At 39.6% G+C, this 21,342-nt stretch overlaps 1 protein-coding gene across 1 annotated transcript in view; it reads left to right on the top strand.

Annotated features, from left to right (window-relative positions):
• Positions 1–21,342, top strand: part of ITPR2 (inositol 1,4,5-trisphosphate receptor, type 2) — a 707,773-nt gene that overhangs the window by 629,535 nt on the left and 56,896 nt on the right. The window contains exons 51-52 of the mRNA XM_006866982.1: positions 9,321–9,451; positions 11,633–11,798. Of these exons, the coding sequence (XP_006867044.1) occupies positions 9,321–9,451; positions 11,633–11,798 (297 nt within the window). The remainder of the gene's footprint in view (positions 1–9,320; positions 9,452–11,632; positions 11,799–21,342) is intronic.

Genomic DNA, 21,342 nt, shown 5'->3' with positions numbered 1-21,342 from the left:
TTTGATGTGGCACCATAGGATAAGCACTGGATTGCTAAACACAAGGTTGGCAGTTCAAACTCACCAGCTGCTCCTTGGAAACTCTATACAGGGCAACTCTAAGTCAGAACTGACTCAAAAGCACTTAACAACAACAGCTACATAGTTGAAGTTCCTGGACGATATAACTAATTAATGATCTCAGTTGCTAACTGGAAGTTTGGAAGTTCAAGTCCACCCAGAGGTGACTCAGAAGAAAGACCTTGCACTCTACGTCTGAAAAAGCAGCCATTGGACTACAGTTCTAACTTGTCATACATGAGGTCTCCATGATTCAGAATTGACTTGGCAACGAATAATGGTACTATTGTATATTTATGAACCAGAATTCATTATGCCCCCACCTCCAGAAGACATTTGGCAATGTCTGAAGTCAGTTTTGGTTGTTACAACTTGGATGGGAACAGGAGGATATATCTAAATATCCTACAATGCACAGGACAGTTCTTCACAACAAAATATTATCCATCCCCAAAAGTGGTGAGGTTAGGAAACTCTGTTCCATTGCAAAATGATGGTTTTGGACATTGGTTTATAACTCTGAATACAAATTTTTGTAAAAGTCGTCCTATAAAAACTTCTATAACCCATTATTCAGCTAATATGTCTCCAAGAGGAAGCTTGATGACTCCATAGGATAAACACTGGAGTGTGAAAAACAAGGTCTTTGGTTGAGCCCACCAGCCATGAGAGAAAGATGAGGTTGTCTGCTCCCTCAAAGATTTAAAGACTCTGAAACCCTATGCTTCTGCTGTTAAGTGTTCCAACTTATAGTGACCCTGTGTAAGGTTTCCGAGGAGCTGCTGGTGGATTTGAACTGCCAACTCTGTGGTTTGCAGTCCAGTACTGATCCTATCGCGATCCATTCATTATGACTCAAGGGACCTTAACAACAACAGCAATGCATACAAAGAACATAACTTCCTATTTTTTTGTGGACAAATGGAATGGGTTCTTTTGTCCCTGGGAAAATATCACCATCTCTCTTTTGTTTTGTTTTATTTTGTATTGTTAATTACCATCAAGTGGGCAATTACTCTTAGTTACCATGCATAGTGAGCGTTTTCCAGGAGAGGCTAGTTGGAACCATCAAACCTGAGTTTCAAACTGACCTTATGATCCAGTACTTATTCTATAGCACCACACCAGGACTCCTTGTTATTGTTGTTGCTGTTAAGTGCTGCTGAGTTGGTTCCGACCCATAGTGGCTCTGTATAGGGTTTCTGAGGAGCGACTGGTAAGTTTGAACTGCCAGTCTTGGTGTTCAAATCGACCTTGCAGCCCAGCGCATTAGCTTGCAGTGCCACAGCAGGACTTCTTAAATTTAAAAAAAACTGGGAGTTGGGGGAAGATTTTGCAAGAAAAACTTCCTGTGTAGGAAAGAAGGGACCCCAGCTATGGTAGTGAAATGTTTCATTTCACTGGAGGTATGCAGACACAGTGAGAGCCAAAGACGGTGGCAATAGCTTTTCATAGTCAAACATCATTCTAAAATTAACAAGAAAGACATGGAATATCTGTATTAAGCTACTTTTTCTTCAGTATCTATGTATATGATTTGTTGTTGTCAAGTGCCGTTGAGTCGATTCCGACCCATAGCAACCCTGTGTAGGGTTTCCAAAGAGCAGCAGCTGGTAAGCTTGAACCGCCGACCTTGCAACTCAAACGGCTTTGCAGTCTGGCGCATTAACCCACAGTGCCACACCAGGACTCCCTGTATATGATAGGGGAAGTGATAAAAATGGTCTTATTGAAAATTCCATGGACTTGCATTTCTAGCCTTTGTTATTATTAAGTGTAGCAGCCAGTGAGTTTAAACTGCCAACCTTGCAGTTGAAACCTAATTTATAGTCCTGAGCATTAACCCACAGCACCATACCAGGACTCCATTTATCACTTTTAAATTTTGGCCTACAGGATCACTCTAAGTTAGAATGGTCTTAACAACAGTGTTTGGGTGGGTGGGTTGTTGTTGTTGTTAAGTGCTGTCGAGTCGGTTCCAACCCATAGCTACCCTGTATAGGGTTTCCTAGGAGCAGCTGGTGAGCTTGAACCACCAACCTTGCAGATCAAACGGCTTTGCAGTCTGGCGCATTTACCCACAGCACCACTAGCCATTATCACCTTTATATTTTGGCCTGCCAGAGTCCTGGTGTGGTGCTGTGGATTTATGCACCCAAACTCTGCAAAGTCATTTGAACTGCAAGGTCAGAGGTTCAAGCTCACCAGCCACTCCTTGGAAACCCTATACAGGGTTGCTATGGGTTGGAACTGACTCAACGACACTCAACAACAACAATACCCACCCACCCACCCACTGCTGTTAAGTCGATTCCAACTCAGAGCAACCCTGTGGAAAAGACTAGAACTAGCCCATAGATTAAATCCTTTTAGAAGCCGACTGCCATTTTTTTCTCCTGAGGAGCACCTGGTGGGTTTGCACCACTGACCTTTCAGTTAGAGGCAGAGCACTTTGTCCGCTATACCACCAGGGCACTTCACATTTTGGCCTCATTTATTTAGATGCATAAGTATTCTTAAAGAGAAGACCTGGTTCTAGTTGTGTGGCATATGCCACTCAGATTTTAAAATAGCACTGTGTCTAAAACCAACATTAAAATTTGATGTGTAAACCCTATTGTGCATGTGTGATACCCTTAGTTGGTTACCTTATAGACATTAGCTCTGCATTACAAAAGGCCCAGACCTACACAGTTAGCATAGCCTTGGGGTGATTTGAGGCGGAGCTAGCAGCTCCTGAGCAAGGCTGCTATGGATGCCAGTAAAAGTAAGGTCATTGTCCCAACAGTAGAGAATTCTTACAGTAAATGGCAACCAAGTGTGGTTTTAAAAAAGAAAAAGTAACTTTTATTTTACTTGTTTGCCAACTTCCCAGATTTCCTGGACAAAATACTCACACACAAACACACACACACAAATAATATCAACAAAGACCCACTTTTCTAGAAAACCAAAGCATTTTACAAAATAAAATCAAAATGAACTTTATAAGTCAATATTTGATTATATAGAAAAAAGAGGAAGTTCATGGGTGTACAGCATTTGAGTAATTCAAATGTCATATGCTTTGGTGTTTTTCTTGGATAGAAAAGGTGTATAGAAAATAACAGAAACACTACTCAACATATTGGGTTCCCAACAGGTGCTCAATGTTTTTATTTTTATTTCTTAGTTAACAGTTTTAAAATCAACATTTCTATAATGAATCTATTTTACTAAAAGTATTAGACTAATGAACAAGAGGTTTCTAATTTCACTCAGAATGTATTCCAGTGGCAGTCTGTTGTTTCCTAAGAAACCATAATAAAACTGATTCTTTTAAATATCAAAGCAGAAAGGATAATTTGTTAAATACTCTTATTCAAGCATGTCCATATTTCTTACAGGATTGACAGACTAACACCTTGGTTAGGGGGGAATAGTTCAGTTAATAGAATCTATTTTTATTCCTTTCTTTATATGAAACATTTTGGTTTTCTCATGAAATACTTTGTTCTGTTAATATTGAAATGAAAAATAAGATCATTTAATATATCATTCAAGTATAGAATTTGTAAATTGTACTAAATACCATAGCTTTTCATAAGATTCAACAACTATCTGTCAGTGATAATGATAAACAATTATGATAGTTATAGTACTGGTGTGTTACTGTACAATAAACACTGGACTGCTAACTGCAAGGTCAGTGGTTCAAACCCACCAGCTGCTCCTTGTAAATCCTAGAATCTGAACCAACTCACGAGACACTTAAAAACAACATGGACTAAGCACTGCTCTGAGTTCTTTACGTGCATATAATTAGTTTCTTTGTATGTTTCCACATTAAACATTTATTTTCCAATTATTTATTTTCATTCTCAAATGAATAGACTCTCTCACTTCTTTTATTATTACTTTTTTTTTTTTCATTACTCCCTTGCATCTTTGTTGTTGTCGTTTAGTGCCATCAAGTCAATTTCCACCCATAGCGACCCTGTACAGGGTTTCCGAGGAGCAGCTGGTGAGCTTGAGCCACCGACCTTGCAGTTCAAACGGCTTTGCAGTCTGGTGCATTATTAGCCCACAACGCCACACCAGGACTCCCCCTTGCATTTTAAATATTTTTTATTTAAATTGGATGCATTTTAAATATTTTCTTTGCTACCTTCTCTTCCTAGTAACACTGTTGTTGTTGTTGTTGTTGTTGTTGTTTGCTGCCATTGAGTTGGCCCTCAAGTCATGGCAGCCTGTGTACAAGAGAACAAATGCTACCTGGTCTTGCACCATCCACAGGATCAATTGGGGATTGATCCGACCCTTGGGACTCTAAGGGTTTTCATTACCTGATTTTTGAAAGTACATCTGTAGGCCTTTTTCTTAGTCTGTCTTAGTCTGGAAGCGCCACTGAAATCTGTTTAGCATCAGAGCAACACTAGAGCCTCCAGGTGTTGGGAATCACACCCAGGTCCCCCTCAGGGAAGGCAGGAATGCTACCACTGAGCCACTGCTATCCCTCCAAACTAATAGCCTATCAGTCTCTTTCCTTTCAGAACCCAATTTTCCTATCAAACAATTGACCTATTCTCCTTCCTTCAGTTCCTGCACTGGAATCTTCCCCTTAATGTCTTACCATCTTCATCTAGCTATCTGAGGACCAAATTGGTAAACCCGTGACCTTTTCTTGTTTTTCATTGCCTTTGATTGTTTTGTAATGTTGACATTTCTTGACACCATCTCCATCTTTAACCCATCTGTGACTCTTTCACCTTGTATTTAGTGGGAAGCTGCTATCCCACTTTTAGTGCATGCTGCCATCTAGTGAAGGCCTGTATTACTGCATGAATCTGAAGAAATGGGCCTCATCCCACCAGCCCCAGCACTAGAAACCCCTTGGGATATATGTGTCCCATGACTTGTATCAAAATCCATTATTACCTCAATTATTTATTTATTTATTTATTATTATTATTATTTTGCGATGCTGAAAACACATGGTTTTCAACAAAGAGCTCAAAGCAGAACATAAATTGGTGTGGAAAGTATTAAGTTATTTTCTTCTTTAATTTTTCATCATAGTTCTCTCCCAGCTCTCTGTCTCCTCTGACTTTTTAAAGTACCTTCTCATCTTCTTACCTGATAAACAACAACAAAAAAAACTTCTGCGAATCTCTCCTTGTCTTCATCAAAACACCCTAAATACAGTTCTTCCTTCTAAATTGTCTATTTCTATGGTCTAATGGAGTCATCCTTTTCTCAAGTCATCCGCGGCTGGCAGCCTCAGCATAACATTTAATGCTGCATTCTCCTTTATGCCTAAAGCCCCATCAGCTCCTGGTCATTCATCCCTTGCATTGTCTCTCTCACCCTTTACAGTCTCACTGTCATTACCCTGATTGTGGGGCTCATAGCCCATCATGCCTGAATTATTGCAATTGCCTCCTAAGTGGTCTTTCTACCTCCAGTCATTCTCTTCTGTTCAATTTGTCCAGTATATCATTGCTGTACTACTTGTCAGAGTCACTGCTTTGAAGATATCCTCCCCTAACCACAATTCAAGTTTTTCATGATGCTTCATTGCCTTCTGAGTAAAATCCAAGCTCTTTAGAACTTCACAGTAAGTTCTTAGTTGATCTCTCCAGCTTTATCTTCCACTCTTCTCATGCATGCATACTGGATTATTTTCTGTTTAATATGTAAGCATGTCTCATTCTACTTCTGTTCTGCCATGTGAAATGCTATTCTACTCTGATCTTAAGCTACTGAATATTCAAGACTGAACTCAATGTCTACTCCCCTCCAACTATTTTTAATATTGAACTGTGGATTTCATCATGTATGTTTTAATTTGTCTTCATACTTAAATATGTGGTTTATCTTTTACTGTTTCACCAACTAGATGGTAAAGGAGAGGTGGGCAATGGTGGGTGTATGGGATAATTATTTTCCTCTAGGAGAGAGATCCTAACTCGATTTCCAAACAATGAACTTTAAGCAAAACCTGTACCAGTGTCAGTAGAAACTTGTGTGTTGCTCTGATGTTGAACAAATTTCAGCAGAAAGAGCGACTAGAAAGAAAGTCCTGACAATCTAATTTCAAACTATCAGCCAGTGAAAACTCTATGGAGCACAACAGTTAGATCCCATTGTGCGTGGGATTGCCATGAGCTGGCTGATTTGACAGCATCTAACAACAGGGAATGCACCAACTTGTCTGTTTACAATTCTCCAGTGGTTCTCCATAGTTTTCAGGATAAAGTGTAAAGTCTTCAGCTTGATCTATGAAGCAGTCCATGGCCTGGACCCTACCTGCTTTTCCTCTCACCACTTTTCTGCATACAGCAAAGCTCGAGCCATTGCAATATGCCTGCAGTCCCACAAATACCCCATGCAGTGGTATACCTGTTTGCCTTTGCACATTCCATTTTATCAGTCTGGCATGTCTTACCTCACTAACTTACTGGCTAAGCATGCCCTCCTTACAAGACTCAACTCAGGACACTGTGCCTGGTGCCCTGCCTGTGAGAAGCACTTCCACCATGCCTTCATGACACGTAGCAATACTGCACGATCTTTGTCCGTCTGCTGTATAGTTTTTCCTAGTGGACCCTAAGTTTCTAGGGACTAGCACAGTTTCATCATGTCTGCCTGTGTTCCAGGTACCTGACCTTGGCAGTTCGTGTAGTAAAATAAGGCAAGGGTGGCTTAGGGAAAGGCAGCTGATTGTGCAGGTAGGTCTCTACAAGGTGGTATTTACTTTGATGAATTGACCATGACTCAGAGACGGGCTTTTTAACTTGAAGGCTTGGGAACTTGGCATAACATTGTGCAAGTGGAACTGCATGAACCAAACTCATAGAAGCCAATATATCAAACCAACATGCCTGCATACTGATTATTTTTGAGCAAGACGACTGAACTGTTGCCAGCTTTGACCTGACCCGGGCATTCTCTTTTTGCAGACCACACAGAAAGCCAGTTCTTTCAGTATACATTTGCAGCCAATCTGTTCCCCCCCACACACACACACACAAGCTAATCACATTGTGAATTGTGTGTGGATTTTACACGCTCACCTCTGAGAGAGCAAACAGCTTCATGTCCAAATTCTTGGGAAGAGGTAGAAGCACTACCTTCAAGCTCCCATGTACTGATTAATCTGGCCCTTAGTCTCTAATACACGTTTGTGACAAGAACTAGTAGTTGCTGAATGAATAGATGAATGCAGATCATGCCACCAGATATATAATCATCTTGATTTAAAGTCTAACCCCATGTAGACATATTCCAGTTGGCCTCATTATTCGAAGACCATGTATCACCTTAAAACTTTCTTTTAACTTTCCTACACATTTCTAACTATTTTTCCTCTCATCCTTCTTAGCCATCATGCTAGAACGCACCACCGGGCTTTGGGAACCTAACAAGCACGGTCCAGCCTGAGCTTTCTCCACTGCTTGCTCTGCCTTCCTTGTCTACTGCTGCTCTGACTGCTACCACCACAAGCCATACCTCTTCCCCATTTCTCCTTCCTCCTAAAGGAGTTTTATTTCTCCTACTTTCTAAATCAGAATGTGCCTTGGGGCTCTCCTCAAAGGTAAGTGGTCAAGCACAGACTCTGCCTCCCACCCCCAGCAGAGGTCTTTGATGCTGCGTTTTGTTCTTGACCATCTCTGAGCTCCGTCTTCTGCTCGAGGTACTTGCCAACATATTTTAAAAGGAACAGTTTCAAGTAAAGTAAAAATTTCAGGATCTCCTCATCCATGCGATACTAAAATAGAATCAACTCAGAAGAGGAAAATTAGTCATTTCATAACAACATACCAAACATGTACTTAGTCTTGGGTCATGTAGACTAAATTAGACTGAGTTGTTTTTGTTTTAGAGAGAAATAGGTTATAGTTTTTGCACATGTATGTTAACATGCAGAGTGTGGCTACACAATCCCCAAGTTTAATACCAAGCCCTAGTGGCTCAGTGGTTAAATCTTGGCTAGCAACCAGAAGGTCAGCAGTTGGAATCCACTGGCAGCTCTACAGGAGAAAAGACCTAGAGATCTGTTCCCATAAAGTTTGCAACTAAGAAATCCTGTAGAGCAGTTGTACTCTGTCATATAGCATTGCTATGAGTTGGAATTGACTCAGCAATGCAAAACAACGATGGTTAGCCCAACCAACTGCCATCTAGTTCATTCTGACTCAGTGACCTTAAAAGGTAGAGTAGAACTGACCCATAGGGTTTCCAAGGTTGTACATTTTTATGAAAGCAGATTGTTTCCTCTTTCTTCTGTAGAGCAGCTGGTGGTTTCAAACACCCAACCTTTCAGTTACAGCCCAAGGCTTAACCTGCTGTGCTACCAAGACACCTACAACATGATTGATTAACATTATAACAAGAAAACGTCATTACTTTTCTCTTGCCAAAACTAGGAAATCCTTACTCTAATATTACAAATTAGTGTGAACTTTTTTGCTATTTCAGATGGCTTGGAAACTACATTGCAAACTTGATAAATTTCTTAAGAAAAAATGAAGCTAGGGATTTTTTTAAAAATAATTTTTTAAATGGAGATAGCATTTTTTCTCTCATATCTTTTTCTTTCTCCCTGTTTTTTCTCCAAGTAGAATTGTATACATGAATACTTTGTGCCTCTCATCAGTACCCACAAGTTGGCCAGTAAGAAAACTTAGACACTTATCCAAAATAATGAAATAATAGGATATGTTCAAATATGTGCTCACCACTCTTTGTGTGTGCTAATCTCTGTAAAAAAGTGTTACCTTAAACATAAGCCTTAAATAAACCTATAAATAATTTAATTGTTAAACAACTCTCCCCATTTCACAGATGAAGGCATTAAGATTATGTAATTTTTCCAAGTCCCAATATGGCTGCTGAGTAGAATTAGAAGCCAGGTCTGTCTGACTCCTTCCTGCATTCACATTCTTTCCCCTACAGTACCTTTGTGTCCAGGTGAGTTTTGTGTTTTCAGGAGGTGGTACCACATTTTTTGCAGCACCACAGTAATATGCACAATGAATATTAGGTTTTTAAATGTTTTTGCCATTTTCATTTTATTTTCTACCTATGAAAGACAAAAAAATTATTTCTAGACATTGCATGTGGAGATTTATCTGTATGTGTTAGTCATCTGCTGCTATATGCTGTGTGACCTCAAAATCATGTATGATGGCACCATTATAAAGACACATATCTTTGGAAATAGAATAATAATATACTTATTAAATGTAAGTTTGTTACATGTTTATATGCTTGGATAGGTGATGAAGAATATGAAGACGGAATTGAAAGGACATGTGACACTCTCCTTATGTGCATTGTCACTGTCTTGAACCAGGGTCTCAGGAATGGCGGAGGTGTGGGAGATGTGCTGAGAAGACCATCAAAAGATGTAAGTAGAATGAAAAGTGTTTTTTCAAGAACCACATAGTCATTTTTTTTTTTTTTTAGCCTTTCAAAATATGGTTTTTGTGTTCACAGTGATATATTATATCATTTCTGACTCCACGGCACATAATCACCAACCACCACCACTTAAATGTATAATTGTTGTTGTTGTTAAGTGCCATCAAGTCAGTTCCGACTCATAGTGGCCCTGTATAGGGTTTCCGAGGAGCAGCTGGTGGACTTGAATCGCCAACCCTGCAGCTTGCTCAAACTGACCTTGCTGTCCAGCATATTATCAAGCATCGCCACCACCAGGACTCCAAAGGTATAATTTGTTGTTATTGTTAAGTGCCTTCGAGTCAGTTCCTACCATAGTGACCCTGTATAGGGATTCGGAGAAGCGTCTGGTGACCTTGAACTGCCAATCTTGAGGTTCAAACTGACTTTGCAGTCTAGTACATTAACCCACAGCACCACATCAGGACTCCAAAGGTGTAATGCTGTTATATGCCGTGGAGTCGGTTCCGACTCATAGCGAGCGACCCTGTAAAGGGTTTCCAAGGCTGTAAATCTTTACGGGAGCAGAAAGCCTCATCTTTCTCCCGCGGAACAGCTGGTAGTTTCGAATTGCTAATCTTGTGGTTCGCAGCCCAATTGGTAACCATAATAGTGCTTACCAAAAGCAATTAATTGTACACTGGGGTTACCAAGAAACAGGTAATATACTAAAAGTACCCAGCCTTCTGCTATGGAGTTGGTTCCAACTCAGAGCAACCCTGTGTAGGATTTCTGAGACTGTAAATCTTTACAGAAGCAGACAGCCTCAGCTTTCTCTCTCAGAGTGGCTGGTGACTTTGAACTGTCAGCTTTGCAGTTAGCAGTCCTGTGTTTATCCTACAGTGCCACCAGTGTTAATAAAGTTATGTAATTTACCCAGGCTTTATCTGTGTATTCCATTACAAGGAACTCATGACTGCAAACTTTGCATAGGGGTTGATTATTACATAAATAACGGAAACGAGGCTGCCACTTGTCTATCCGGTTTCTCAGGCATGAAGATTTACTCTGCTCTGGATAGGAATAACTTCCATTATTTATCCATGATGAATATAAAATTTGAACAAATTTTAATAGGATTTCACATATTAAAATAGCAAGGCTGAAAAAGTTCTCGCTAGCTGCAAAATCTCAAGCATCAAACTAGGAGCTCTGAAAATCTCAATTCTGCTACTTGTATAACGCTGTTGAGTCATCTAGCATTCCATTGCCTCAGGCCCCTCATCTATAAAACAACTGGATTAAATGATAACCATAACAATGTGTATTTTAATATTGTTTGTCATGGAAAAGAGGTTGAGCTGTATGTACTTGGCCCTATGAAGCCAAGAAAGAAATTAAAAAATATTAGGTCCTCCTTCATTCTCTTATTGCTGACCTCTAGAATTGGTGTTTTGGTGCCTTTCCTGTGGTTTCTGGGCTAAGGACCACTGCAAGGAAATACAGCAGAATGACATAGGAAAGTTGTTGCTAATGAAAGGTAGGTCCTTCCAATGGAAAAGGACTATGTAAGTCATGAAGAAAAGAAAGGGTTCTTAAGAAAGGGATGAGAAGTTCTTCTCATTACTTCTAAAGAAAAGAAAAACTAAGATAGTGTTTGAATATGAAATTTGAATGAATCTGAAACTTGGAATACTATTTTATGTTCATTTGTTGTTGTTGTTGTTGTTAAGTGCCTTCGAGTCAGTGCCGACCCATAGCGACCCTGTTTATGTTCATTTAGCAAGCATTTATTGCATATGTCTTCTAGGCTAAACAAAGTACTAAATCAACAAGTCTTGAAAGTATGTGTGCATATTTACATAGATAACTATAACTGTATATATGTTTTTGTTGTTGTTAAGTGCTGTTGAGTCAGTTCTGACTCTTAGAGACTCTGTATAGCGTTTCTGAGGAGCAGCGGGTAAATTTGAACTGTCAACCTTGTGGTTCAAACTGACCTTACGCTATGTATGTATATATATATGCCCTGGCGTACTGGACTGGTAATTGCAAGATTGGCAGTTTAAATTCACCAGCCAGTTTCAGAAACCCTATACGAGGTCGTTATGAGCCTGCACTGATTTGATGGCACTTTAGCATATATACACATACACACACAATTTTTTTTTTTCAATTTATTTTTCAGGAGCCCTTGTTTGCTGCTCGGGTGGTTTATGACCTTCTGTTTTTCTTCATTGTCATCATTATTGTTCTTAACTTGATTTTTGGTGTTATCATCGATACCTTTGCTGATCTCAGAAGTGAAAAACAAAAAAAAGAAGAAATTCTAAAGACAACCTGCTTTATTTGTGGTAAGTGCCCTCAAGATACTAAAATAATGGTTAAAAATACTACTAAGCAGAAAGGAAGGGTTCAAATCATTTATTTGTAATGCTTTTGGGGAAAAATTAATGAAGACTGAGGACAAAATTCAGATTATGTAACTGAGCATTGGACTAGAGTTCTCTGCTTCTGTAAATAGATCGAAGAATTATGTGGCAAACCTATGCTGTCATTATTTCTGCAGTTTATATGATACTTTGACTGCAGAATGTGATACAAAATGCCCAAAGTTTCCACAAAGTGGCAAATAAGTTTTTTAATTTACTGTGGCAACACATTAATTAAATATCAGCCTGGTTTTTGTATCTATTTTGTTAGATTATAAATCCACAGGTGATTTTTCCAGAAACTTGAACTTCTATCAACTGACTCTATGTTGATTTCTGAATCGTGCCTCCTTTCAGCTTTTAAGCAAACTTACTCTCTTTCTCTTTTCCCACCCTTCCTCCCTCTCTCCCCATCGTGGTCTCCTTCTTGCCCCCTTTCTCAATTACACACTGTCTGTCCTCTGCCCTCATCACCAGCTCTCTCAGACCCACCCAGCAGTTTCATTGCTTCCATCATTCCCTTTAGTTCCACACCCTCTCTCTTGTACATCAGCCCTTTCTGTCCTCAATTGTTTCTGTAGACTGCCTCCTCTCCCCTTGGAACCCTCCCCTCACTAGCTCCAGGGTGCTCTCATCACCCATTTCTCTGTGATGGGCTGAAGAATCTTTTAGAAAAAAAGTTACAAAACAAGCATAAGAGTGTCACTTTAAAATATAACTTGTACTGGACCTGAATAAGTCCAATTTCTTCCTTAGTTCACCTTTTGTTGACTGTCTCATACCCCTCCCTGACTTCCCCAAATCTTTCCAACATTCTTCCAACAGTTGGAAGTGTTCCAGGTAACAGCACGTAATTATGTGCTAACTCCAGAGAAACAAATGCAGGCAAGCCACACCCTGCTCCCAGGGCATTCATCTGTCACTTAATGTGTTACCGCCACTTGTCTGTCTCTCAGTTTGGTGTATTGTGGTAGCTTGCATGTTGCCGTGCCACTGGTATTTCAAGTACCAGCAGGGTCACAGATCACTTTGAAGACTTAGGTGTACCTGATCCAAGTCATGGTATTTTCAATGGCCTCATATGCTTGGGAGAGCTGGACAGTGAATAAGGAAGACCACAGAAGAATTGATGCCTTTTAATTATGGTGCTGGTGAAGAACCTTGACTATGCCATGGACTGACACAAGAACAAACATTTCTGTATTGGAAGAAGTACAGCCAGAATGTTTTTTAGAAGTGAGGATGGTGAGAAGTACTTTGGACATGTTACAACTTTGGAAATGTACAAGGACATAATGCTTGGTAAAGTACAGCATCAGTGAAAAAGAGGAAGCCCATATATGGGAGGAAGAATGGGGTATATATATGTGTGTGTGTGTGTGTGTATATATATATTTATAGTTACGTATCCCACAGATATATAATAGCTTGGCAGAGAATATTGGTACATGAGCATTTACCTTTCCTGCAAACACAACTATGAATATATTAGAGCATACAGTGGAGAAAATGATGAAAACTTCTTAGACATTATCAACCATCTTAAGGCAATCAGTTGCTGGGCCTGGGGAATCAGGACCATAGTCTCTGGGACATCATGATCAGTTGGCGTTAAAGACAATGTTCTACATCCTACTTTGGCGAGTAGTGTCTTGGATATTAAAAGCTTATCAATGGCCATCTAAGGTGCATCTATTGATCTCTCCATGTGTAGAAGAAATAAGAATGATGAGAATTGAAAAGGCTTGGAGTCAATTAATCTAACATGTGAACTCTCCATAATCCTGAGACCAGAAGAACTAGATGGTGCCCAGTTACCACTACCAAGTGCTCTGAAAGGGATCACATTAGAAAGTCCTGGGTAGAGTGATAGAATATGTGGAACAAAAATCAAAATTATTAAAAAAAAAAAATTTAAAAAGACTGGACTTTCTGGTCAGAAAGACATTGGAGGAACTTGAGACTTTGGTCCTCAACCACCTTTCAGGTCTGGAAAAGAACTCAACCTTGTGGCCCAACTTTCAGTCAAGCAGTAGATAGGTATATAGGGGAACAATAACACTAGTAAGGTATGCTCACTATGAATGATGGAATGGTCAGTCATCAAAATCAAAAGGGCAGCATGGACCTAAGGACAAAGGTGTGAAGGATTGGAAAGGTGGGTGGAATGGAGAGGGGAACCACAGGGAGGAAGCGAGATAACTGTTATTCCATGGAGGGGATTGCAGTCATTGAGATAAAACGAAGTGTATTGTTTGTTGAATATAAAACTGATGATTGTGTCTATAAACCTTCACTCAATTCACAATAAAGAAAAAAAAAGGAAGACTCTAAAGGAGATGGGTTGATACAATGGCTGGAACAATGGGCTCAAACCTAGGAGGATGGGACAGGACTGAATGGGCAGTGTTTCTTTCTGAAGACTAAAATTCAGAGCAGGACATACCAAGAGATAAGATGGGTCAAACAATGCAAGGTGTGTATGTTAAACAGCTTGGACTTCATTCTGTTGATTCATAGAGTATGGTGAGCCATGTAGAATTACAAGCAGAAAAGTTCAGGGTCCAATTTTTGTTTTAAAGCCTGGTGGCAGTTGTGGGGATGTCATTCTTCAGGAGACAGTGCTGGTGGCAAACTAACCAGTAGAAAACTATTGCCATAGCCCAAGTGCAAAGTAATGAAATCTTGGTCCTGGAAAGTTAGTAGGAACAGTATTAAGAGCAGAAGATAAAGTCCAAATCTGGAGGAGATAGAAATTTTTGCATTTTGGTGACTAGGAATGGATATGAACAGTAGCTTGGGTGGCTGGGGAGATGGGAATATGTACCATTGAGTTTGAGAATAGAAGATATACTTCTTAAGGTAGGAATATGTTGTGTTCAGCTTTGAAACTATTGAAAGTAAGTTTTGTAGTGGACATCCAGTGAGATTTATCAGGACACTGTTGTTGTTGTTGTTAAGTGCTATTGAGTCTGTTCTGACCCATTGCAACCCTGAATAGAGTCTCTAAGGAGCAGCTGATGGGTTTGGACCACCAGCCTTGTGGTTCAAACTGGCATTATAGTCCAGAGCATTATCCTGCTGTGCCCCACCAGGACTCCATCCAGAACATGGATGAGATTATATGAATCTCAGCCCCAGACATAAAGTCTAAGTTGAAGATAATAACTGGGGAATCTTAACCTGTATTTGATAGTAAGATCTACAATGTGAAGGAGACTTCCAGGGGAGCATATAGAATGAGAAGAATGCAACTGGAAAACAGTAACATTAACGAGTTAGAAATAAGGGAGCATTCAAAACATTAAGAACTTCAAGTGAGATTGTGTGTGAAGAACCAGGAATGCGTGGCCATGAGGAAGTGAGGGGGTAAAAACAGCCTTGGGGAGGAAAGAAATATCAGCTATGTCAAAACAATGAGGGCCAGTGACATAGAAGCTGAAGTAGAACCTTGGTATTTCTTAATTAGAAGGGGAAAGTCAGTACAAGATTTGGGGGCTTGGGAAAGAGAAAAATATACCTAGAGACTGAGGATACTTCTTCAGTATTAGAAATATGCCTTCTACCTTTTTGAAACAAAATGAACCACACCCTAAATACTTCCTTTTACTTTATTTTTCTCTTCTCTAAGTGAAACTTATTTCCACTTTTATTTCTTCATATTCAATTACCACTTCCTTTTCTCTTCCATATTCTAAATAGCTATATGTGTATTTTTTTTTTTCCTGTCCATCTCTTCTAAGAGTAAAACTGATCTCTGAGCCTTTTTAAAGATAATGGTGCTCCATACCTGTGTCCTTGAGTCTCTTAAAAGCCTCCTTTTCTGGGCCTTATCTCGCCTTTCTGTTACTGTCACCACCATCATCATCATCTGTAAAAACAAAGATGGCTGTTTATTAAATGCCTACTACTATCCATCTGGCTTTTTATTTAGGTTTATTTCTTTTCATTTTATTCTAAAAAATAGTACTGTACGAGAGGACTTCAAAAAGTTCATGGGAAAAATCTATTGTCTTTCATTGCATTGTACTACAAAGTTTTTGAAGCACCCCCTCAAAAAGGTTGTTGAAAATGGAAAACAAAAAAGGTAATGAAATTTCCCACAAAATGGATGCCTCCTTACCTATATGGAATGAGATTCAGAGCCTATCAATGGTGCAGTCAGGATTTAAATCCAGAAGTATCTACTACTAAAAGTCTTTTAGGCTATAACATTCTCCTTAAATGACAGTCATAATAAGGTTGTTACTCAAGGACAATGCAGTGTGGGACAGATCTGATTGGAGGGATGTAGTGTTAGAGGGCAAAGCCATTGTCTGGAAGGGTGACTCCCATGGGGAAAAGTGATTTTGCCCTTGGCAACCTTTCTGGATGTCTCATGGTTCTGCTTTTACACTGCTTCCTCTAAGCTGCTTTCTTTATGAGCATAACTGTCAGGTGCAGTATTTCTGAAAAGGATATCTTTGGAAGAATGTAACAGAAGCATGGGAGTCCCGACCTAAAACATGCTCCTGTCTCCCATATTCTAACAACAGCAACAGCAACAAAATCCCATCACTAAACCACAATTCCTGCATCTCTAAACTTTCCAGTCACTCCCAAAAGTCTCATTAGAAAGCCTATAGCCTATACATTTCTTAAAGCAGTGAAGTAACCCTCATCACCAAATCTAAATGTGTTTTTTTTTTTTTTCAAATCTCATCATTTAATTACCTCCTGACCGCTTCTTCCATCTCTTAACTACTCATTCTGTGGTCACACTCTGGGTTTTATTCCGTCTCCCAATCCCTGATTTTACCCTTGATCCCATGTTTCCTCTCTGCACTGGTCTTTGCATGACATGTGTATGCAGATTGTTACCAAATATACATTCCTAGCTCTGACTCCTCCTGAAGCTTCTGTCCTCTGTTTTCAATGTACACTGGACATGTAAGCATACGTGTCTTATTGGCAGACAAACTCAATGTGTCTAAAAACTAATGCAGATTCTTTCCATCCCTTTCCTGTAACTCAGCATGTTATCCTGACATCTATATTACAATTATACCTCTCATTGTGCCTTGAATGATCTAGGCTGGGATCCTCATAATCACTGTTTTTATTTAGCACATTTCATTTTACCTCTTCCAGGTCCACTTGTTGTTGTTAAGTGCCATCGAGTCAATTCTGATCCATAGCAACCCTGTATAGGGGTTCCCAGGAGCAACTGGTGAGCTTGAACCACCAACCTTGCAGTTCAAACAACTTTGCAGTCTGACGCATTAGCCCACAGCGCCACACCAGGACTCCACTTGTTACCATGTGCTAAAGACTGCTTTCATAGTCCCACATCTTACCACGTATTATCCCTGCTGCCATACCCTGGCTTGTCATACTGGCAAATGGCCTGCTCAGTGTTGCCAGAATAATTTCTTCATTTTACGTTAATAACTTCCTTACTCAAAAAAACCTTCAATAGCATTGTGTACTCTATAACTCTATTTTTTTTAATATGGGGGGGCCCTCAAAAATTCATGGAAAAATAAAATTTAAAGCTAATGTAGTCTTTCCATGAACTTTTTCAAGCCCATGGTATAAAGTACCCCACAATCTGGCCCCTTTACATTTTTACTTACCATTACAAACAATGTTCTCCCATTTATAGGTCAAGCTCAGTCTCACTGTATTTCTCACCTTTAACTTCCCAGACTCTCCTGGTATTCTCAGTTAAGGTGGTTTCTTTTGAAATATCTAGTTTCCTAAGCTGGTGCTGGAGTCCTGGTGTGGCGCTGTGGGTTAATGCGCCAGACTGCAAAGCCATTTGAACTGCAAGGTCGGAGGTTCAAGCTCACCAGTTGCTCCTCGGAAACCCTGTACAGGGTTGCTATGGGTCAGAATTGACTCAACGGCACTTAACAACAACAACAAGCTGTTACTACACTTCTGCCCCCTCTTTGAGACCCATCTCCAAGGCTATTATTCCATGCAGCGTTCTCTAGTCTTACTAACCAGAAGGAAAGGCTGGCTCTTCTGAAGTGCTCACGTCACACTCATCTATATGGTACTGTGAGTAGGTTTCATGGTCTCACCTAATCTACTGCATGCTACGCACTGTTGTATTGTAGAAAGTCAGCACACCACTGGTCATCTGTCAGTTTCTCCTACTGTGGTGGCTTGTGTGCGTCTTTGATGGTGGAAAATATACCACCAGTATTCTAAGTGCCAGCAGGATAACCCATGGTGGATAGTTTTCAGTGGAGCTTCCAGACTAACGAGAGGTGGGCTACTTCTGAAAGGTTACCTACCCAATGAAAACCATATGAACAGCAGCAGAACACTATCTGATATAGTGCCAGAAGGTGAGCCCCTCAGGTTGGAAGGTACTCAGACTATGACTGGGGAAGAGCAGTCTCCTCAAAGTAGAGATGACGTCAATGGTGTGGATGAAGCGGAGTTTTCAGGACCTTCATTTTGCTGATGGGGCACAATTCAAATGGTAAGAAACAGCTGCAAACATCCAGTAATAATTGGAATGTGGAATGTACGATGTATGAATCTACAAAAACTGGAGGCCATTAAAAATGAAATGGAGCACATAAAGATTGATGCTCTAGGCATTAGAGAGCTGAAATAGACTGGTACCGGCTACTTTGAATTGGACAGTTATATGGGTTACTATGTTGGGAATGAGTAATGGTATCACATTCATCATCAAAAAAAAAGCATAAAGCATTTCAAAATCTATCTTTTATTACAATACTTTCTGTGATAGAGTAATATCCATATGCCTATAAGGAAGATCAGTTAATACCACAATTATTCAAATTTATACAGTAAATTCTAAAGACAGCAATGAAGAAATTGAAGAATTCTGTCAATTTCTTTAGTCTGCAATTGATCAAAAATGCAATCAAGATGGATTAATAAGTACCATTGTGGTGCTGTAGGATGAGCACTGGACTGCAAACTATAAGGCTGGCAGTTTAAACCCACTAGCTGCTCCTCGGAAACCCTATACAGGGTCGCTATGAATCGGAACTCACTCAAAGACACTTAACAACAGACAACAATAGTGCAGAAGCTAGAAACAAAGAGCATGGATCAGTAGTTGGAAATTATGGCCTTGGTGACAGAAATGATACTAAGATTACTTGATGGAATTTTGCAATACCAACAAATTTGTCATTGCAAATACCTTTTTTTTCATCATAAATAAGTCACTATACAGTCACCTCACCAGATGGAATACACAGGAATCAAATTGGCTACACCGTAGAAAGAGACGATGGAGAAGTTCAATATCATTAGCTAAAAAAAGGCCAGGGACTGATTGTACAACAGACCATCAATTGTTCATATGCAAGTTCTGGTTGAAGCTGAAGAAAATAAAAACAAATCCAATAGAACCAAAATATGACCTTGAGTATATCTTATCAGAATTTAGACACTATCGCAAGAACAGTTTTAATGCATTATACACTATTGGGGTGACATAAAGGTCATCATCATACATGAAGAATACATGAGAATTCTAAAAATAAAAGCATTTTTTAAAAACCTGAAAATTAGTAGTAGACATTCTAAACTGCTAAGTCCTGTGATCTCAGGAGTACAAGACTACATTTCTGGCTGTTTTCCTTTAAAGGACTTACAGAAATATGCAAGAATCATTATGATGATGTGTATCTAGATATGCACACATTGCTAAAATTATTTATTATATGTAATATACATTATTTTAAATATATACCCCAAACCCAAGGTGCTCTGGCAGTATAGTGGTCATGAGTCAGGCTGCTAACCTCAAGAACAGCAGTTCAAAACTTCAGCCGTTCCATGCGAGAAAGATGAGGCTTTCTGCTCCTGTAAAGATTTATAGCCTCGGAAACCCTATGCAGGGTTGCTATGAGTCGGATCCAACTCCACGGCACATCACCACCACCACCACCCAAAACCCACTGCCATTTAATTGATTCCTACTCACAAGAGACCCTATAGGGGAGAGTAGAACTGCCTCATAGGGTTTCCAAGGCTGTAATCTCTATGGAAGCAGGCTACCACATGTTTCTCCTATTGAACAGCTGGCGTGTTTGAATTGCTGGTAACCAACTGAACCCCTGCACCACCAGAACTCATACTATATACAAGTGGACTTCGAAAAGTTTGTAGGAAAAATCCATTATCTTATAATTCCACTCTTCCATGAACTTTTTGATGTCTCCTTATAATACAGGAACATTAAAAGCATTTGGAATATTTTAGGATTATTGTCTGTTGTTCATTATTTATCACTGTCGGGTTGGTTCTAATTCATAGAGACCCTGTATAGGGTTTCTGAGGTTGTAAATCTTTGAGGGTGCAGAAAGCCTTATCTTTATTAATCAAGAAATGATTCTTAAAGAACTGGGTGTTAAAATGTGATACAAAGAGAGATAGTATCAAATAACTGAAGAGATTCTCTGCAGTAGGAAAGAGAGAATCCACGCCAGGAATGTAGCAGGAGACACCTGTAGCAGGAAGAAAGGATGTGGATTCTGTGACATCAGTGAGAGCAGATGGGACTTTATCACTTTATCTCAAAAACAATGGACAGATGTCGGAGAGTCACCACACAGAAAAACAGGAGCAGTCATGATACGATGCTGATTAGCAGGTGATACAACTAAAACAGTGAGCACAGAAATGAGTTGACTGCTATCCGAAGCAATGATTACATTTTCATTACTTATTGTGAAGTGCCTTCGAGTCAATTCTGACTCATAGTGACCCTGTAAAGGGTTTCCAAGGAGCAGCTGGTGAGTTTGAATCACTGACCTTGTGGTTCAAAGCGACCTTGCGGTCCAGTGCTTTATCCCACAGTGCCATACCAGGGCTGAAAATCCAGTGAGAAGGAGATGTCAGTAGATTAGGTGTTACAAAACATCAAAATAGAGAAAGAATTTGATGTAAGGTCAGAAAAGGATACTCAGATCACTAAAATTAAAGCTTTTTCTAGATAATTTAATAGGAGATGAAGACCAGGTTGTCACAGAGGGACCGTCTATTAAGTAGGTTAATACCTTATTAACTGTACTCAAAAGTTACTCATTCCTTAATTTATTCAGTAATTATTTATTGAGCATCTAGTATGTGCTAGGGTATGCCAATGAACAAAATAGATGCAAACACTGTTATCATGGTGTTTATTTTCTAACATGCATAGACTGTCAGATAATGACAAAGCCTATGGAGAAAACATGCAAGAGGAGAACAATGGGGATGCTTGGGAGTGGATATAAATGTGCCCTTACTTTATGATATTGTGAGCAAGCACAACATAAGTACAGTCTCTTACTTGTGAACATAGTGCTCTTCTTATCCTTCCTCCCTTCCTTCCCCATTGTTTCAGTCATCTCATCCAACACCCTGGCTTTCATTATTCCTTCTATGTTATGTCATTTAACTTCAAACCTGTATGTTTAATTCTATGCCTTTTGTTTACACATTC

This window comes from Chrysochloris asiatica, unplaced genomic scaffold (assembly GCF_000296735.1).
Source record: "Chrysochloris asiatica unplaced genomic scaffold, ChrAsi1.0 scaffold00098, whole genome shotgun sequence".
Lineage (NCBI taxonomy): Eukaryota > Metazoa > Chordata > Mammalia > Afrosoricida > Chrysochloridae > Chrysochloris > Chrysochloris asiatica.
Note: the sequence above shows the minus strand (reverse complement) of the source record. Positions and strands in the feature narration are given on the sequence as shown.